Here is a 22,779-nt window from a genome sequence, read left to right on the forward strand (position 1 = left end):
TCAAGAAATAACTGTTGAAGATTAGGACTATTAAGACTATATTTTCTTTAAAACAGAATGTCAGTTAAAAAAGATCAGTCAGCAATATTCATCTCAGAAAGTGTTAGTACATAACACAGTTGTTATAAGAAATTATTATTACAGGCAGTAGAGTAAACGATGATGGCTACTCTTAGTTGTATGAAATAAGCCCATGAACTGGCGGTCCTAACTTGTGCTGTAATTTTTCATATACAGTAGGTTTATTGTGGAGGAAAGTGAAAGAAATAAACCTATAATAACGGTTCAAAACCTGGGTTCTTCAGAGTTGTACAGGAACAGTGTTATCAACCTGCAATAAAACATGATTGTAGACTAAGTATGTGCTCCATGAAAGGTTGAAAATTTTACACAGATTCTCTTGCTAATAACCTAACATTTGTTTAAATTACCAAAAACCGAGGGTAATTTTGAAATTATATTCAGCTTCATATTGCCTTTATTTCCAAAATCTATAGCTTTTAAAACATTTTTATTGTACAAGATATCAGATTAAAATATTAGGGATGTACAAAAAGATTCCTTGTGACAAGGAAAGATAAGTTCCCATTATTATTGTATCATTCTCAAAATTATTAATTTCAATTAATTATAACAAGTAAAGCAGGATACATTAAAACACAACTTCTTGGTCATTGATCTTTATTAAAATGGTTTCAATATGTAACTGATCTAATCTGAACTTAATATTGCAAACTCCACAGGGAAAAATCAAAAATTACTTTCAATTTTACCCAACTATTTAAGGCTACAAATAGTTGACTATATTAATAATACAATTACATAAAGGGTTAACAAATTTCAAGTTTCTAATATAAAACTTACAACATTAAAACTATAAATATATTTTTATTATTATGATAAAAGGAATGGAGTAATGTCGCACAGGCTAGACACAAATACATAGATTTACTATGTAGCATAGAGGAGATACTTGAGACAGATGCTAAGAGATACAACAGAAGATGCAGTGATATAATAGGCCCTTTTCACACTATCCAGTACTGGACATACAAGTTATTGTATGTAACTGTCACACAGAATGTCCCTAGCACAGTCTCAAACCAGTTCCACTCACTCTAAAGCGATCAGTGCTGTGCTCTATAATTTCATCATGACTTTTGATCAAACAAAAATGTCCAAAACAGAAGTGTGAAAGGGACCTAACTTTTTTAAAGTAACAAGACACTTTATTTCCCACGCCTCCCTCCACGACGGCCACGAGCACCGCCCCTGGGAGTGGAAGCCTTTGGTGCAACACGTTCCTCCTTGCTCTCCTCCTCTGGTTCTTCCTCAACGTTTTCCTCATTGTCCTTTTGTATTTCTGCATAGGCTGCATCTATATCCTTATCAACCTCTTCCCAAACACTTTCTGGTATATCTACTTTTTCCTCCGCCTTCTCCTCCTCCACATCCATTTTTTCCTCGTCATTTTCATTTGTTTTGCGTCTCTTCCAGTTTCCTTCATCATCTTCACCACCCTAGAAAGTGAAAATTCAATGTACAATCAAAGAACTAAACAATTTTTTTATCAGACAAATCAGTGTACAAAACATCAACATGAAGAAGGATCAGCCATAGTAAAAATACAATACAAGCTGGGCATACTTTTCCAGATGTAATATTCTTCTTTCCAGATGTAAATGACATCTTCTTTGGTGCTTATGAAACAATTTTTATAAAGAACAACCAAAATAGTTAGGTAAGTAATAAAGCTGAGCCTTTCCAAAATGTACACTTGATGTTTTTTATCTAATTAAATATTAATTTTAATATTTTATATATACATTTTGGCACATAATTTCATAATTATTAACATTCTCTTTACTGCAATTTTAAATGACATGTTTTTATTTAAGTAAATATTTGTTAACCCTTTGAGTGCCACGTCATATTTTCCCAAGTCATACGCATAAATTGCCGGAGCATTTCCTTCTGTTTTGCAAGCGTGTGTGGAAAAAACTATATTAAAAAAACTATTCAACCGATTTGAATAATTTTTTTTTAGTTTGTGTGTTATAAAACAAGGTATTTTTTCCATATAATATTATAATTTTATTTTTATTTACACAAAAAGAATATAGGTTATAACAAAAAACTAAAAAATGAAAAAAAATAAATTTCAAGTTTGAACTAAAATTTTATTTATACAATATTTTTTTTATTTTTTTTTAGCTATACCATATGAAAGAGCATGAAAAACTGAACAAAAATCATGCATAATATGGTGTGTTACAGTAATATTTAACCAGATACTGCAATATATACAAAATACAACAAAAAGCAATTTTTGTTCAAGTTTGTCAAAAGTTTAGAAACAATATTATAACTATCCTATTTCACTCAATGAAGTAAGACGACTGTAAAATACTAATTATATAAAAAGTATATAAAAATATACACAGGCCTACAATATAACCTTACTTCACCTAAAATCAATAGTTTGATTGGAACTTGCGTTTTACTTCATCACCAATCCAACAATAAAATATACGTCACTAAACACGAAAAAAGAAGTTTATAAATGCATTGTAAGTTTTACTGAACACAATTGCAGAATAGTAATAACAACAGTTTTCAGCATAAACACACGAAACTAGCACAATGTAAACACACAACAAACGAAACTGTGTAGTTAATGGCAACAAGTAGCAGCTGACCAACTATTGCGTCATCTGTTTTTTTTCTGATGGCAAATAACTACAAGGGGGCGGTGAACAATAAAAATCAATCACAATCGATTGTTCGAAACTTGTAGATTGCCGTGAAATAAGTTATTTGTCAAAACAAAAATGAATTATATGTGATATTAATTAAATACAAATCGTCTACTGGGTAGATGCCGGCAATTTATACACATTTAACAACATCTACTATGTAGACGCTGCGGCACTCAAAGGGTTAATAATATTATTTATTACACCACTTTTTTATTCAGTTATGTCGGTCTTATGATGCTTTCCTTGATATTTAGATCACAATAATTTTTTAATAAATTTAATAAAGAAGTATATCTAATAAGTAAGGAACACTACGAAGTACTAATATAGTTCAATTTAAAAATTTACAAATCAAAACGAAATATGGGTATTACTATAAAGTCTGGAACTGAAATAATTTTTTACAAAAAAGGCAGGTGCATTTTAAAAATAAGGCAAAAATGTTATAAAACAAATCATTATTTAACTGAGTTTTAAGTTTTTTAAGGGGGTGAGAGGCGGGAGGGAGAGGGAGGGAAAGAAAGAAAATAACTTAGTATTACAATTAAATATATCTGTCAAAGTTGTTTCAAGGCAAGAACTAAGAGAAAAACACACCGATCCTGACTGAAGCAAGGTAGTCATACATAAACAAGAAACACTGATATTTTGTCACTGATATGGGGCTTCCTTAGGGTAAATAAGAGAACAGAAAGTAAATCTGCTCATCATCAACTATTCACTGTTACACAAGTATTTGAGTGGTATTAACCCTTATCACACCGTAGACAGAATAATCCGCGATGTTGTTAGGTCTTATAACGCCAAAGACGAAATAATCCGCCGATCGATAAAAATATATTTTATTACTGTTTTTTAAGTTTATAAGCTCAATATATAAGCCACAATACTAAGTAATGTACTGGCTTGACCAAATAATCCAGTTGCAGCTGTCAGCTGGCCGCAGTAGGTAAACAATAAATTGTTTTGTTGCCGGCAGCTGTTCTCCCACTCCCGTCTGTACGGCAATGCCGATACTATCCGCCATTACTGACTGTCAGTGGAGCATGCATTGTGCCTTTGGCAAGTGTTCTTGTATTGTCATTCCTTATACAAACAGTTGTAAAAAGTTATTGTTACCATGTTTTAGGTGTTATAATCAAGTTTTTATTGTTTCTTTTCTGTTGTGCAATTATGGCTGCAAGTGATGTCCCGAAACCCCATGGCTTCATCCCGATTTGTGTTTTGAAGTTTACCATACAACTGCCTAAATCTATCATCAGAACTTATAAACTAATCAAGATCATATTACACTTTATTTGTTTTCTTATCATTGTACATAGTTTTCATCACATGTATTTGATTACTCTGTAATCTGAATTTGATTTTTCTTTAAATATTCCATTATTATGAAAAAATGTGATTATTTTAATGCAAGTATTACATTATTACAGAATTTGTGTGTGTGTGTTTTATTGGTCATTAGGAATGAATAAAAAATTGAATGAAAAGGAATTTTCATTTTTCACCTTAATGAGGGTAATCTAAAAAAAATACTAAATTTATATTGGTGTTCAAAGGGTTAAGTTATCTTAACCATCTTATATTGATAACCTCCTGCACTGGCCCAGTAACAAAAACTGGGTTTTACTGGTCATTCAAAGAAATTCAAAACTTTTTTGCACTCTATATACAAGAAATACAGCTTTACAAGAAAAGAAATTAATTAATACTTGCTCCATATTATGTGCATTTTTTTGAAGAACTTGGATCAACTTCAACAAGTTCTTCTGGTTTTATGCATATTATGTATAGAAATTTAATCTTACATCTCCTTAAAATGTTCAGTATAGCTTACTCCATAACAAGTTTGAATACTTACAGCATCTGATTTTTCTCCTTCAATGGTTTCATCTCCCTTTTCATCTTCATTTTTCTCATCATCCTCCTTTTCGTCATCATTTTTGCCATCCTTGGTTTGTTTAACTAGCAATCGCTTCTTTCGACCAGTCACACGGGCCTGTACAGTTTAAGATCAATATGCGTACAATAAAATAGATGTCAGACAAATTCATTTTTAATGTTGAAATAAACAAATTTCATTAACCCTAGAACTGCCAACTCATCCATCAATATTTATACTTACCAGGCACCGATTATGATCATAGCAAATTTCAATTCATTTTCCAATATTCATAATTTTTCCAACAGTTACCAAAGTACTCTTATTTATCTATTACAAAAAAACGAGCCTTAGAAAAATTGCATGATTATGTGGAAATTCGTCTCTATAATAATTTGCCTAGTTATGTCAAATCAGCGAATTGTTTACACAAGGTATTTAGGAAAAAGATGATGGGCTATTTGCTGGAAAAGTGCTTATAAAGTGTATATTAATTCCTAACTGAAGAGCAATAAGTTTGTTATAATTGTGATATGTTATATTAGGGATTTCAGTGTTAGCGATTGATTATTTATGCAGTAAAAACTACACAGACCGTAGGTTTTTTATTTGGAAATTCTAAGTTTATAATATTATGCCGCAGTGTTTGTCAAAAAAAGACCTGATTTATGGCAGACTGGAGACTGGTTTTTCTATCATGAAAACGCACCTGCACAGACAACCATTTCAGTTTCTGCTCCCAAACACACCTTACTTACCAGAGTATTTTTTTTTTGGAGCATTAGAAGGGACATGAAAGAATTCGGATTCAACAACATAAATGACATAAAAAGTGAAAAAGGAGCTGTCAGCCATTGTTGAAGATGAATACAATAATAGTTTAGAAAAGTGGAGGCACCAATTGGACAAATATATAATGTGGAATGGAAAGTACTTTGAAGGATATGAGATTGTTTTTATATATATATATATATATATATATATATACATATATAAAATAATAAATATTATATAAAATATAAATATATATATATATATATATATACCGGGTGCTTCAAAAAAATGTATACACACTTTGAACTTCCATAGAAAATTTATTTACCGTTCTACAAAGTAAAATTTCAGGAAATTAGAAAGCTTAAAGTCCAATGTAAATGAAACGTAAATAACAAATGTTAATACTGTTCAAATTGGTGACCTGCAGCATCAACACAATTCCGAGTACGAGTCACCACTGATTCTGTACATCGTATCAAAACGTCCAATGAGATTTCTCTACACACAGCTTGAATCTCATTCCAAAGAATGTCCAGGTTACGTGGTTTACGTTTGTACACCTCATCTTTTACTGTGCCCCATAAGAAGAAATCCAGTGGTCTAAGGTCTGGAGAGCGTGCTGGAAACTCGATTGGCCCCCTGCGTCCTATCCACTGGCCCGGCAAATTTTGATCCAGGTGAGCTCGTACGTCCCTGTGATAGTGCGGTGGGGCACCATCTTGTTGAAAATAAAAATTATCATTACCGTATAATGCACGAATGGTAGGAAATATGGAATCAGCAAGCATTGTTAGGTAATTAATACCAGTTACAGTACCTTCAAATCGAAAAGGTCCAATGAGTCCCCTTGAAGACAAACCGCACCACACATTTACACCAGGCAAATTTACAGCTTTTTCAATTGTAATGTGAGGATTGTCTTCAGCCCAGTAAACACAATTGTGCCTATTTACAGTTCCATTAAGTTTGAATTGGGCTTCATCCGACCAAATGATGCTACCCATAAATTCCGGTTCACGTATCACCATCTCCTGAACCCATTCACAAAATTGCAACCTTCGATCTGAATCGTCGTCACTTAGCTGCTGCACCAGCCTTGGAATGTAAACACGATACTTGCCTCTCTTCAGAATGCGTAGCACGCTGCTAGCACTTTCACGTGCCCCTTGCCTTGAAGATTTGTGTAGGAGAGCGTTGAAACAGTTTCCAGGACTGCCGTTGAAGACTCATCACTTGTAGCTGTTCGAGGTCGACCTGAATGACCTTTATGCACATCACACACTGTTCCATGAACTTCGAATTTGTCTCGTATGCGTGTAATTGTTAATCTTGAAGGTGGTTCTGTATCATGATCCCTTCTCCACTGTCTTTGAACTTCATTTACATTCTCAAACTTCCAGTACCACTTAATAACCTGCTTACGTTCTTCAAAACTCAAACGTACGTCCGCCATGTTATTACAAATTCCAACTAACAATATAACATAAAGGGACGATTATGCTGTCACCTGGCGAAGAAATATAACATTAGCCTTGTAGAGCGGGAAAACTACGATAGTTTAAAGTGCGTATACATTTTTTTGAAGCACCCAGTATATATATATATATATATATATATATATATATATGAGAGCTATCCAGAAAGTAATAGATATTTTGAAATAAAAATGAATCAACTGAAATAGGAATATTTCATTATATATATTTAAAAACTAGAATCTTAGGCTATTTTGCAACATAATCCCTGTTCAAATTGGGAATTTGTAGAAATCTGCCACCTGAAATTTTAACCACTGATTAACACCAGCGGTGAAGTTCAGCATCACTATCGAAGTGCTGCGTTACGAGCCAGGTCTTCATAGCTGGAAAGAGGTTGTAGTCGTTTGGAGCCAGCCCTGGGCTATATGCGGATGATCAAATACCTCCTGATCAAAATTATCCAAGACTTGTCGTGTACAATTGACTGTATGGGGGACTGCATTGTCGTGGCAAAAAAAAATGAGCTCATTGTCGTTTTTGAGCTCAATTTTCCCCTACACTTGTTTTGTATTGCTCGCTGTAGCTTCTGCAATGTTTCACACTACCTCGCTGCGTTAATTGTTGATGCTTGTTGAAGGCAATCAATCAGAATCAAATCCTTAGCATCCCAAAAAACTGTTATCACAATCATTCTCACTGACACAAGTTTGGAGACTTTTTTTTGTTGGGAGGATGTGTGTGCCCCCATTCCATGACTGCATTTACATGCTTCAACCATGATGTTTCATCACCAGTAAAAATACGATCGAGAAGTTCGTTACCAAGTTTATCGTATTCATCAAGGAAAGTTAACAATGCAGCAAGTCTTTGTTTTTTGTGACCTTTCGTAAGGATTTTTTTAACCTATCTGGCACAAAATTTATTATATCCAAGCTTCCCTACAACAATTTCATGAAGTAAACTTGACTCTAGGGCAGGATACGGAATACACAGACCAGCAGTCGACATGGATGTGCCCCTAGGAAGACATGCCATGGTTTTTCAGGCGGAGGTGGTCATGTCAATAGACTCATGATCCAGAAGACTCATACAAATGGGGACCAAAGGATTAAAATACTTAATACTTTCTGGTAGTCAGGCTGCACTAAAGACACTTGATACCTGTTCTTTTGATTCTAAAGCAGTCTGGGAATGTAAGAATGCTCTAGCTGAGCTGGCAACGAATAACAGAGTAACACTCGGTTGGGTACCGGGTCATGAAGGCATTCATGGAAATGAAAAAGGGAGCGGAATCCATAATGGTGGGGCCTGAGCCAGGTTGCGGGATAGCCTTCTCCAACAGTAAAACTCTGGTCAAAGATTGGGAAAAGAGGATAAGAAACATTAATTGGAGTAGAGCCTCAGGATTAAGACTACCCAAAATGGTTATCTCTCCTTACGTTAAAAAGGGTGGACAGCTCTCTTAGATCAGAATAAGGAGGATATTAGACTAATATTAGGAATGTTGAAAGGACATGGCCCCCTCAGGAAACATCTTATGAGGGGTAGGCCTTAGCCAGACTAACAAATGTAGACTCTGTGGAGAAGAGGAGGAATCAGCAGAGCATATTTGGTTAGATTGTCCTGCCATCTTAGAAACTCAGAAAATATTCCTGGGAGCATATCTCCTCAGCCCCAAGGAAATCAGAGAACAGGAGCCTTCAAATCTGATCGGTTTTTGCAAAAGCCTAGGACTTTGAGGACACAAAAAATAAAGTAAGGGAGGCACAAAGGTCCTTTTAGAACTAAGCGCGGGGACAAACTGTCCTTTTCCCTCAGGAAGGGGAAAAAAACTTCGTGAAGTTTGTGGTAAATGTTACGAGAATTCAGTCATTGTGAAACGGCGATTTTCATGAACTTGTCATTGATTTTCAACATCAAATCTTCAATCACTAGGCTAGACCGACCGTTACTACTATCGTCATGAACATTGGTGCAGCTATTTTTAAAGTCAATACACCACTGCCTTACTCTACTTTCATTCATTTATTCATTTCCATAAGATTCACACAGTTGGCTATAGATATCAATTGGTTTATGGTTTATTTTTTACTGAACGAACTTCACAAGTGGAGACATTTTTAATTGCAGCACACATTTTAATTAATCACATCGAGAAAATTAAAAGAGATACAGACTGTGAGACTAGAACTTGATGTGTTCTGAACGCCAGAGTGTTTTCAAGCAAGATGGCAACAGTAGCCCCACCCACTGCTGCATCATTCAAAAACGTCTGTTACTTCTGAATAGCCCTCGTATATATACAGGGTGTTTCATGAGTGGTTGGCACAACTTCAGGATGTGATAGTAGACACAAAAACAAGCAAAAAAGTTCATATTAACATATGTCCTATATCTGTTTAGTGTCTGTCCATATTCGTTTTTTATTTTAAAAATCTTATCTCAGAACCTGTTGGAGCAAATAACATAAAACTTGGCAGTTATGTTACAATAATTAAAGAGAAAATTAAAAACCTATTATTACTATCCATTTCAAAATGGCGGCATTAATATTTTTCAAAGTATATTCGAGAAACTGTCCCACGTAAAAATTGCAAGAATAATTATTGTAAATTTAATAACAAAACTAACAATACCAAATTTGTTAATATCGGTTGAATAATAAAATAAATTTTAGATAGTGAGTGTTTATGCTTTATTACATGTAGAAAGTATACTTTAAGTACAAGTCCTAATTGTTCATTATTTATTGGTCTTCACTTCATTAACAGCTGTTTTCTAGCTAATAATACAAAATTATGAATTATTTCCTTAATGATAGTATTAAAGATGATTTCATTTCAAAGCTACAATATGTTGTAAGTATTCTTTAAAATTTGGTTTTGATTGGCAATGTTTATTGCATTACAGTAGTAATTATTTAAAAGGTAGCTATGTACAGCAATGAGGAGTACACTTTTTATGAGGTCACATAAAGTCTATGGTAGTAATAATAATATTCTTTATTGCTGTAAACAATTTTGAAAATTGGTTTGCAAGTCATTCCTAAAATATTATTTTAAAAATTAATGCCACCTTAGTTAATCATAGGTACACTCAATTACAAAAATGTACGAAACAGAGATTCCTGATAAACAAGAATTGCTCCATGTGCAAGGAGAATGTAACAACATCAGGGCTACTCCTAAGATCTTTGAAAGACCAAGAAATTCCAGAACCAGAATTTAAACCACAGAACTGCTGTGCATTGTTGTAAGAGGGCATCACATTGAACAGTATTTGTAACTTTAAATCTTAATGTAATTTTAAGTACAAATAAAACTTCTTCTCCATATATTTCATATGATCTAAAAACAACTGTTGTAATGCAAAGACCGATAAATAACAAACAATTAGGAGTTGTACTTAAGAATATACGTTCAACATGTAAGAAAGCATAAAACTCACAAACTAAAATTAGAGTAATTATTGTATTTTTGAGCCGAATTAAAAATTGCTATTGTTAATTTTGTCATTAAATTTGAAATAAATAGCTATTCTTACAATTTTTGTGTAGGAATAACAGTTTTTGGTTTATTTTTAATGCAGCCATTTTGGAAAGTGATAATAGCTTAATGTAACTTCCAAGTTTCATGTTATTTGCTCCAACGGGTTCTAAGATTTAAAAAAAAAACACGTAAAGACAGACAGACACAAAACGAAACGAGATAGGACATATGTTGATATGAACTTTTTTGCTTGTTTTTGTGTCTACTATCATATCCTGAAGTTGTCCTCTTGTGAAACACCCTATATACATATATATATATATATATATATATATTTAGAAAATAATTCCAGTTTTATTAAACCTCTTTATCTTTAATATTTAGTGTTTAATGTTTGAATTTAATACACTTTTTTTATCTATAAAAGTTATGTTTAATTTAGTATAGGCGTTTTTAACAAATTATCATTTTATCAACTATAAGGTAATTTACTTTATTGTAATATGTAACAACACACAAATAAATTATATTACATAATATACTGTATTCGGACGTGAATAAATACATTATCAAAAAACCTTGTTCAACTGATACTAAAGTATTAAAAATGCTCTAATTAAAAAACAAAAAACAAGGTTAGTTACCTTTTATCTGATTTAACTAAATAAGACACCATTGTTTTTTTACCATTTGGAAATTCAATGTAAAAGATCTTAAATAACCACTATTTTGATATGTGTTCAAAACTATTTCCTTTATTTTCAGCTGTGTTAGGATTTTTAACCCTTTGAACCCCAGACCAAAATATTGATGGTGGAAAAAACGTACCAAAATCATTTGACCTAAGAACTACCGAGAATCCCCGGAGCAGAAACAGCTGTTTTGCATACTGTTTGTAAAAAATTAATACTTTTGCTATTTTTTATGCTATTGTCTTGTATTACACACCAAAATGTCCAGAATGAAATTATATACACAGAAAAAGATTAGTCTGAAGTATAAAAAAATGTTTAACAGCATTAAAATAATTTTAAAATATATGTATATAGATTTTTAGGCAAAAAAATTGATTTTAAGATTTTTTAATTAAAAAATAAGAAATATTTTTACCATGGGCACCCACATTTTATTTTTCTAAATTTAGTTTTGTGTATGTACAAAAAAAATTATATTGATATCTCTAAAAATAAACTTTTTTTGAATTTTTATATAAAAGTATGCGACTTGTAAAAACCTCTAGGCGTACAACACAAAAATCACTGATATTACCTAAATAAATAAATAGTCAAAATTGTTGGTACTTACGATTTTGTATTTTAATAAAATACATATAAATATGTATTAATACTCATAAAATAAGTATTTTACGATTTCAAATAAATATGTATTAAACGCATATCCATGGCGACGATATTACGTCGCCCGGGGATTCTCGCAACTTCATTGGCGACGATACATCGTCGCCGCGGGGATCTTCGCATATCTTCTCGGCGACGATATTTCGTCGCCTGGGGTTCAAAGGGTTAAGATAGTTAAGTATACAAAATAACTATGCTGTGACATTTATGAATTAAAAATTTTTCAAGTAAAAAAAAATCACAAACAGACACAATAAATGGAAAGCCAGAAACTTTTTATTTACCTCTTAAAAATTATAATATATAGATATAAGAAAGTTTGAACTCATACTTATATTTGAACAGAAATACATTGAAAATATATTGAAAAGCTGCCAAACCTGCCAATCAAACAATTTGTTGCTAACTATCCATGAGCTGCTTGTTGTCGCCATTGTATTAAATTGCTGATTTTTTAAACAGAGTGTTATTATAATTTCATATCATTTTAAGTGTAATGAATTGAACATGTGAAATGGAACCAAAAACTTTAATTCTGATTTAAGACTATGGATAAAATGTTGCAATTAATTTTGAGTATTTGAATGGATACTTTTATCTCTCCATTTTGTACCAACCTGACTGAGATACAATATAGACCATTTAAACACTTTGACTACTAAGCGCAGTGTTTGATTTCCAGACTTCAGGAACAGTAAGCTATGGTAGTGAACGTGTTTTTATTTGTTCTGAATGTATGGTTATGGTTAAGTGGTTCACAATGCAAAAATTCCCTCTTAGTAGAAGAGAGGTAAGTCGGTAGAAAAAAGTAAACACATTTTAATTTCAATAAAAAAAAACTCCACAGAATAGTTGTAATTTCTAGATTTACCTTGGTACGAACAATGCTGCAATAATTAGTGTAGTGAGAAAGGGTGCGGCAATGGACCTGGGCCTCTTCGTCTCCTTGCATGAAGCGGTTACAGACACGGCACATGAAACCGGTTACAGGAATCACAAGATCCTTGCCTGTCCAGAACACATAGTATTAATATATCACAACTATTTCAGTGCACCAATTTTTATAGTTTAGTCTAATTTTTGCTTTAGGTATTTATATATATATATATATATATATATATATATATATATATATATTGCAAATTATATATAAATTGCAGATTATCTAAACATATTTATTGTGCTTTTCTTAATATCAAATTTAAAAGTATGTGGGCTTGAGATAAAATTAAAGGCCTTTTTAAATATAACAGATTTTTATAAATGAATATTGGTAGTTAATTTGTGGTCTGCTCATTTGTATAAATTCATTTAATAGAAATCAACATAAAATCTATGTTAAAAGTACAATATAAATACATAGCCTAGTAAAGTACAGGCACTAATTATAATTAACATTGGATTTATATTTAGCAAAATATATTTTAACATGTCAACTTGATTATATATAAAATAAATCAATATATCAAATGTCTTACCGACAGCCACGGAAGAGTTGTACTTAGGCAGTTTGCTGGGGTCAACATCAATACCTTGTGGGGCTTTGGCTTCCTTATCTTTATTTTCTTCCTTGTCCTTGCCTTCCTCAACCATGCTTTCATCCTGTTTCTCTTCCTCTCCTTTTTCTTTCTTTATGTCTTCTGCTTCTTTGATGAATTCTTCTTTCATTTCTCCAATAACATCATCTTCAGACATATGACCCATCATGACCGGGATCTCTTTAGAAACCATTTCACCTGCAGATGCAGATTAAACAGGTATAATATTTTTTTCGAATCATATAGAATAAGAACACAAAAAGTTTCACCAAAACAGAAAACTGACAGCTGAAAAAATGGAACATATATTTTGTAAAGGTAAAAAATTATACATTAATACAGATCATAGAAATCATATGGTTTGATTACTATGTCAAACATAATATATTTTTTTCGAATCATATAGAATAAGATCACAAAAAGTTTCACCAAAACAGAAAATTGACAGTTGAAAAGTATACATTAATACAGATCATAGAAATCATACGGTTTGACTATGTCTTTTTAAGTGTTACACAGCAGTGAATATTTAACAAGTGACTGCTGCTAGAAACCTGACTGTGTTGTCGACTGTGGTACTGTTTTCATACACATGTTGAAATGTTGAACCGTAAAAAATGTGTGTATAATTTCGACATTATTAGTGTTGTATAAACAATTGTGATATTAGGAATTGATTACATTTTAAGGCTTAAAATAGCAATAACTGACCCTTACTGTAGGTGTACAGGTGAGTGGGTACTGTCGCTCATCACTATTCAAAAATTAACAAATAGTTTTTAATGAAATTAATTGAAGAATGATTTGAATATATGGTGAAACTGACGTGTGTGTGTGTGTGTCAGAAATCTCAAAGACGGACAAGTTGTTTTGGTGAAAGAACAAAAGGCTATTTCTAAATAAGATGTAGTTGAACAAGTTGACCTACACTATCTTTATAGACCACCCAGAATAAAGGAAAGTTATGCTTGATAGATTCCAAAAATGTTTTCTGATGACCAACCCAGTCCACCAAATGGCAATAAGTGGATTTCTTGATTATTATGAAGTTGAACATGTGTTCTGTAAAACAGCACAAAAACAAAATGATAGCCACAACTGATGAATTGAAACTTACTAAACAAACTCCAAAGATATCATAGAAATTTCTTCAACAGCAGGAAAATCATATGAACTATATTTTGGAGTCAAATTTCTTACAAGCAGAGACCACAACGATTGAAAAGAATAAAAAGAAGTAAATAGTGACAGCACAACTATTATGGAGTAATAGCATTTTATTGAAACAAAGTTAATAACAACAGCTATCACTAGGTATTCGGCTACTAAAGGCCATCCGGAACAGATAGTATTTTTTACTTCCTTACCAACTACTACACCATAGTAATTAATCTACTTTTGTGGACTGTCTGTTAGAAAAGTATTAGAATATTAGTAGTTGAATATAAGGTTGCTTTTGAATACACTGTATTTGATTCTTGTAAGTATTCGATTCTACCATAACTAACCCGAGCTGCACGATAAGTGTATAAGGCTTATTTGTCTGATGAGACACAGCACTCAAATCATCTCTTGACGACGTTGTCAAGAAATGAAGATGTAAATCCTGATAGTAAAGTGGAAAAGAGCTTGGTGAACAGAAAGCTGTTTTTCAGCACTCGATCTACCGGCAAGTGACTTCCACCCATTCCCTGGACTAGTGACTAGGATAGCAAGCTAGCTAACAAGTTCCAAAACATGTGACAATCCATTTACAGTTTATTGGTAGCAAAGTTAATGCTGGAATGAGGGTATTGGTAAAGCTTGTTTACCAATATAACAAATTCCTCAATTTAAACTATTATTATAAAAGTAACTAACAATACATGTAACTTTTTTACAAAATTACTTATTTTTTGTATTATTGTATATGTATACCATATTGGTCGTTGGTTGAAAAAACAGTTATCACATTTACATGAAAATTACTGGTATTTTTATTTTAACAATTTTTGACAATCTAAATTTATAAGAAAAGTAAATAACAAAAATAAATAAAGATAATGTTACTAAAAATTTTGTTGTACATGTATACGTACTCTTAGGCCATAATTATCCTGCTTTTAGGTATGTTATTATGAGGTTAAATGTTTAAGACATAAAACTGGTCCATACTTACCGCAGTTTACGCTGTCAGGGCACACAAGTTCATCGATGTCAAATTCATCATCTTTAATATTGGGCTTATTGGCACGGCGGAATGCAGCTACCTCCTGTAAAACAATTCCAATAAATAGTTTTAATCATAAACACATTGTATACACAAGTAACAAAATACCAAATCTTTAACTGACATCACAATGTGAAGCTCTAGACTCTAGACTAGACTTGCCTGTAGATGCGAGAAGGTGAGTCGATGGTCATCCCACTCCAATCTGGTGGAGAACTCCTTGTTACAATGTGAGCACTTGGGATGGAGGAAAGCTTTCAGTTTCTGCAAAGCAAAATTAATGTAAATAAGAGATCTTAAGGCTGATGCTATGAATGTTGTAGCACATTCTAAGAAAACTGACAGAATATTGCTTCATACATAAAAAAAAACATAACCACTGATAGTTCATTAATACGACTCATAGAACAAGCAAGACAAAAGTGTCATGAATAAAATTAGGTTTAAACAAAACTGTTGCCAACGTGTAGAAAATCGTGAAGAATTTTGTTTCTTAGATAAAAGTCCCAAATAAACTAATTGGTTTAAATTAGTCATTGCTGCAATCTAAAATAAAAATTAGATAATATGTACAACTTGGCATTACTATTTGCTCAACACTTTGACAGCTAATATTTTTTCCTGGAAAAACTAATTTTTTTTTTAAGGAGAAGCCGATATGTTTGCTTCTTAAAAAAAATTATTTATTATGTTCAACTATTTGTTAATTGTTTTTATTTCTTGAATTATAGCTATGTTTGTCAAAATTTTTAGATAATGTGCAAGTTGTCATTATTCCTATTTCATTGAAGTGATTTTTACAATGTCACGATGAAGATTTAACATAATTCTTATGACTTTTTTTAAGAAATGGAATACAATTCTGTTCATATTATAGAGATGTGTTGATCCATAAACTTCCACTCCATATGAGATGTGTAAGTGGATCAAAGCAAAACAAATAGATTTAAGTTTTATTAAATTACGAGACAACCTTTTAATTGAAAAAATACTAGAACTTCATTTAGAACATAGTTTATCAATGTGAAGGGACCAATTGAAATTGTTATCAACTACTAATTCTAAAAATGTTGTATTACCATGAAATTTAACTGGAATTTGTTGATTTGTACTCAGTTATTGGAATTTTGGAAAGAGAATTTGACAAAAGTGGTTTTATTTTCATCAAGCAATAGATTTAATGTGTTTAGTTGTTTTTTTACTATGTTTATTGCTGATTCCATTCAATGAAAAAGTTGTCAATATTTTTCTCAGAGACAGTTTGATTTATGTCATCAGCAAATAGAAATGGACACCATTCGTTACTACTTTTCAGTTCTGCAAGGCATTGTGGTAATTTACCTATAAAACAAAGAAATACAAATGGCCCAAGGAATTATTCTAATTCTAGATTTTATTTTTTAGATATTTGTGTGGTTTCATTGTATTAGCTATCTGTTAACACATTTACTGCTAAGCGTTTGAGTATTAGCGAAACCCTGGTGCTAATTTTTTAAATTTGTTTAATTAGAAGATATAACTTGCAGAAGTGACATAAAAGCATAAAAGATTATGTTTGACCTATATTTACATTTTTTTTTTTGACATCATTATACTGCAGGACCGATGGGTCCCGTCAGCATGGACCAATGCCCATTTAACCTGAAAATGACATTTATTACAAGAACTATTGTATTATTTAGGGGTGTACACGTAACCTTATGACTGTTGATGGTAGTAAAGACAATAAATTAGGCATTATGTTCCCAAGACTCCTAAAATTATGTAATATGTTGCGGGACCGATGGGTCCCGTTGTCCTGGCTGCAGGTTTTCGTTGATTTATACATGAGTTCACACTCAAAAACAAGATAATTTTCACTGTAAGGCACTAATAGTATATCATTTTAATATTTACAACCATCACCTCCCTTCTTTGTAGTTTTTAACACGTCTTATTTACAATATGTACATCATACCAAACACTTTTTGTTATTGTGCATCTTATTGTCATGGCACTTGTTACATCATCACGAATCATTGGTAATGTATTACAAACTACCTCGGGGTCTCGCGTCCCAGCCATTGTTTATTTCGCTAACAACAATCACGAAATAATAGCAAGCACAGCACTAGATGAAAACAACTATAGTTAGCTGAACCGAGAAACTATGCACACTAGAACAAAGAACGAAACCGGCCCAACATGCTCACGCTATCAGAAAGGGCCTCTTTGCAGTGCTGCCTAAACAGTGCCGAGAGCAAAACAACAATGCCCAGCGGGACCGATAGGCCCCGCGCGCACCAGTGAATGGTGCCGAGACGATCGGGCGGGACCGAACGGTCCCGCTTAGCACTCAATGTGTTAAATAACATTTAATTAAAAATAAATCTTTACCATTGATGCCATAAAAACTTAATTTTTCAATCAAAATAGAGTGTGACACACTGTCAAAAGCTTTAGTTAAATCAATACATGCAGTTATTACTTGTTCATCATTATCTAGTTTATTAATTATGTATTCAACAAAGTTATCGCAGTAGTTGTAGATTTATCCTGTCTAAAACCACGCTGTTGATTATCTATTAAGTTATTATTTTCAAAGTAATCTGCTAATTATATTAACATACATTTCTCAAAATCTTTTTATAATGAGGGTAGTATTGAGAGCAGTCTGTAATTTGATGGATAATTTTTACTTCCTTTTTTGTAAAGTCAAATTATTTTCGAGACTTGGTTCAAAAGGGAAAACACCAGAAATAAGGCTAGAATTTAAGACATGATGGAGTGGTTTGAGAATTTCCCATTTAAAATCGTTAATTAATTTAGTGGGAATCTCATCATAACCTAAGGACCACTTACATTTGACAAAACTGATAACCTTGATTAGCTGCTTCTTAAAAACTATACTAAATCTAAATTTAGATCCATTCAATTTAGTTTGAGGTTTGTTTAGTTTTCAAGTTATTTATTTTGGGAATTATTAAATTATCTACCATGTCATTGTAGTAATTGTTTAATAAGTTCACTACCTCATATTTAGTAACAACAGATTTTCCCTCATGTTTCAATTCAATTTGTTGGTGAAAAGTGTCCGTCTTCCCCAGGATCAGTGTTAATCAATTGCCAAATTGCCTTTTTTAATGTTTTCCAATTTACTTATTTTATAATTAAAAAACTGGTTGTCTGTAAAGTCGGTATACTGACGATAGTTGAATGTGACGTCATGAGAAAATACTCATGGAATGGTTGCATTTTTCAAAAGAAAATTTTATTTGTTTGATACATATTTTGTATGGATATAGAGAAGGAGGTAAATGGAAATCACAATGGAATTGATCAAGTTACATTTATTTGTACGCATAAATATAATTATGTAAATTTTTTTGTTTTAATTTTTTGAAATCATAGCTACGCCCGATAATTATTTTGATCGAATAGTAAAGTCATTGATTTTTTACTCATCGTGAAATAGTTCTATTAACTTATTGTTATAGTTTTGTCAATTACAGGTAACCTACAATCGCTGCACTAGCGGACCGATGCTATTTATTTTAATGACGAAAGCACGAATATTCGACAATATATTACTGAACATAATATTTAATATCGAAAGAATCATTACCTTTATCACCGCAATTATCATTGCTATAACAATTTACACACACCACATTCACTTTTCACTACACTTCATACTTGACGAAAACATGTAAATGTATTATTGTATAGCAGCTGTCCACGCGGATGCATCGCTCACTCAAGTAGGAGAGAGATAGATGTCGAACGCTGCCGAACGCGGAGGCCGATTGTGCCTCTTTGTCGCTCGTTCTGTGCTTTTGCTTGCACTTCAAGCCTTAAATGGAACGCCTCAGAGTGAGGTAATGCCATATGAGTCATGTTTTTTGGTGCGTGCAGCCGGCTCCATCGAATTATAAGACGTCATGTCAAAAGTTTACTTTTTTGTTTTATTAATTTCCTATCATTCCTTTTCTGTTTTTTAAGACTATACTTTAAGTCTATTTTTGTTTACCTTATTATACCTAAAATTGTGTATTAGTCTCCTTTTTAATCTAGTTATCAATACATTATTTATTGTCAGTTTTAGTGTGTACATTTTTAATGGGAAAGTTTTTGTCAAAGAAATACTTGAGCACATTGTAAAAGAAAGAGAATTTTTTTCATAGGTATTTGATAAAGTTCAGTCCAGTTTTCATTTGTCAAATCATTTATAAAATTATTTATATATGTTGTTTTAAATGTTAAGAGTATGATATGGATATAATCTATGCATGGACTGTTATATAAATTTTTTTAGAGACATTCTCTTTTAAAAATACAGAAAATGTTTCCTAATAGAATTTAACAATAGTTTTCTAAATACAATTTTTTGTGTAGGCTCATTGTGCCTTAAATAGAAATGGGTCAATCTACCACAACATGTATAAAATGACTGACCTGATGGCGGATGTTCTTGCGGTGAGAGATGAGATGGCCGTAGAAGTGCAGGTCACACATGGCGCAATACTCACGGGGGTGTTGGAACACTTTTGCTCCCTGTCGCTGTCGTCTCTCCAGGTCCATCTCCCGCTGTTGCTCAGCCAGCTATAACACAACAAACAATGTAACTAACTCAGCAAGAATTATCAATAAGTGGCATTTTAGGCTGCACCAAGGCATCAAATTACTGCTGACTGTCAAAACAACTTGGCAATTAAGTAATTTAATTCACACTTAAACAACTTACCCGCAACTCATGACGAAGTAAATCTACCTTCAGCTTGTACTTCTCGTTCAACCCATCCATCATGTGCTGGTGAGGCCTTCCCTTGAGATGTTTAGTGAATGACTGTAACACATCACAAGAAATACTTTATTGTCATTATAACACAAATATTACAACTTCAGATTGTAATCTACATCAATCTATATGTGATACTTATTTTTCATACTTCACCTACAACACAACAAGAATTTTAAACATAAATATTACACTTACGATTTCGTCCCACATATTCTTGCTGCAGACATGGCAATACAGAAGAGCAGCTGGGATGGGAATTTTCTGAAAATATATATTATATAATCATTAGTAATACATACAATATATTATAATGTGCGTGCAATATAGTTTTAGTGATTTGAAATTTCTTTTCTATAAAATACTGTTAACAATCAAAATGTATACACCCCATGAACTCTCTTGGAACTTACAATAAAATGTAAATATAATATTTAAATTTTAGTATAAATAATATTTAAATAACAATAATAGTTTAAACATTTTGAATGCTGTGGAGTATTATGTAAACATGCCAGAAACAAATTATGAGCTTCTTAGAACTTGATTAATACCAACATAGAACACACACCACACACAGTTGACAGTGACATACTGGAAATGCACTTACGGGAATTGTTTACTTTTGTATAAAGTTTGTACATTATTGAGGTATATAATGTTGTGGCTGAAAAAAAAAACATAACTTTAACAACGCAACGGTTTCACATTTCCTCCATGCAATGTCTATTGCCACCTATAACCATTGTAGAACAGAAGCTACTTTCAGCTGACTTCTAATTACACAGGTGGCAGCTGCTTTGTTCTAATGTCATGTGTTGTGTCAGCAATTTGACTCCCCGAAATTGTTTGATATGAAATTGTTACAATTGGATGAAAATTATTGATATATTGTTAAAGAATACAGTATTACTTCACAGTAAATCAGAACATTATTAGGACAAGATTCTGCAATCTAATAATCTACTGATAGATGCAAAGTGAACAAAAAATAAGTGATCCTAGAATTGTTTACTATGTAAAGCTTGGATATTTAACTTTATTTATAAAGTAAAAACAATGGTAAATGCTGAACATTTCAAAATTATTCAGTGTTAACCTGTAATGAATAACTGAATTTGTCACCAAAGTTGTTTTTCTGAAGACTTCCTTGGTCAAATATCAAGTTTTTAGACATTACCAATACAGGTTTTTAAATGGTCTTTAATAAAACTTACTTTTGAAAATTGAAAGTGTTTTAGAACAATAATAAAAAATACCAAAAGATGTTTCTGGTAATACATTTACTACATATTTAATTTCAACTGTCAAGAAACCATTGAATAAGCCATGTAATCTAAGTAAGGTACTTATTAAAACATACAAATCGGAGTTTAAGGTATTTGGTTAGATTACTAATCTTATACTATTTGAGTGCTCAAATGTTATTATATGTATTATTTGAATAATTTGGTTGGAAACTTACCTTCTTTTCTTCTTCTTTTGATTCATCATCCTTGCCTTCTTCCCTGAATAAAAAGATTCATCATAATTAATTTTATTTTCAAATGAAACTTTTGAGGTATCACAAAATTACAAGAATATGATCTAATTTTTGTTTCAATTACACAAGTCACTGTCTATATGGTCCAGTAATTTTAAAAAAATGTTTGTCAGTAACAATAAAAAAACACAGAATTGAATAGAATAACTTCATATTTAAGTCTAATAACAAAGTTGCATCTAAATTGTGTGGACTATTGAACCTAAGCAAAAAGTTTTGCACTATCATGTTTAGCAAACTTTGTAATTCCCAAAAGTATAACCAGGAACCAAAAATAATTTCAGTACTTTCTCAAACTTGCCTGTTTTAACAGTGACATACTGGAAATGCACTTACGGGAAGAGGAGAGGTAATTGTGGGTAGGAGGGTTTTTCTTTCTTGTGGTATTCTACCAAATAACTACTTGTGTGGTTCCCTTGCAGGTTTCAAAATAACCCATTTCAAATGGTTGTTTGTAAATAAAACAACCCTATGAGGGTATAAAATAAATTTTGCCATATAACGCTGGTGGTTCAATGGTTATGGAAGAAAACAAGACATCACTTACACTACCCCACATGAAATAGAAAAAACTACCAATAACAAAAAAACTGATACTAGTTCCTAACATGTTCATGTACAGCTAATAAAGATGGAAGGTAAACAGGTAATGCTACTGAGGAGACAGCATAATAAACTAAGTTGAATTTCTTATATTATAATTGAATTGAATATGCTACTGTAATTTATCAAAAGATTTATGAAAGTTATTGAGTCTAGAATTAGAATTAATAAAGGTTTTTATATAGTTTGTCTATTTTAACTACGCCACCATTTGCATTAAAAAGGCTAAATTAAAAAAAAACATTTAAATTGGAGACTTCACTTACTTTTCAGTGTCGAATCGACCCTTCCTATCATAGCTACGTGTAGTAAATTGTTACACAATTGCTAAACTTGGCTTGACATTTTTCAGCAGTACATTGATAGA

At 32.0% G+C, this 22,779-nt stretch overlaps 1 protein-coding gene across 1 annotated transcript in view; it reads right to left on the reverse strand.

Annotated features, from left to right (window-relative positions):
- Window positions 1-664: 664 nt before the first annotated feature.
- The window catches only part of LOC124363778 (zinc finger protein on ecdysone puffs-like), a 46,513-nt gene continuing 24,398 nt past the window's right edge, over window positions 665-22,779 (reverse strand). The window contains exons 5-14 of the mRNA XM_046819043.1: window positions 21,732-21,774; window positions 20,465-20,530; window positions 20,213-20,314; window positions 19,924-20,070; window positions 15,652-15,753; window positions 15,439-15,532; window positions 13,221-13,478; window positions 12,614-12,750; window positions 4,621-4,758; window positions 665-1,520 (exon numbers count right to left, since the gene is read on the reverse strand). Of these exons, the coding sequence (XP_046674999.1) occupies window positions 1,230-1,520; window positions 4,621-4,758; window positions 12,614-12,750; window positions 13,221-13,478; window positions 15,439-15,532; window positions 15,652-15,753; window positions 19,924-20,070; window positions 20,213-20,314; window positions 20,465-20,530; window positions 21,732-21,774 (1,378 nt within the window). The 3' untranslated portion in view covers window positions 665-1,229. The remainder of the gene's footprint in view (window positions 1,521-4,620; window positions 4,759-12,613; window positions 12,751-13,220; window positions 13,479-15,438; window positions 15,533-15,651; window positions 15,754-19,923; window positions 20,071-20,212; window positions 20,315-20,464; window positions 20,531-21,731; window positions 21,775-22,779) is intronic.

This window comes from Homalodisca vitripennis, chromosome 1 (genome assembly GCF_021130785.1).
Source record: "Homalodisca vitripennis isolate AUS2020 chromosome 1, UT_GWSS_2.1, whole genome shotgun sequence".
NCBI classification, from domain to species: domain Eukaryota; kingdom Metazoa; phylum Arthropoda; class Insecta; order Hemiptera; family Cicadellidae; genus Homalodisca; species Homalodisca vitripennis.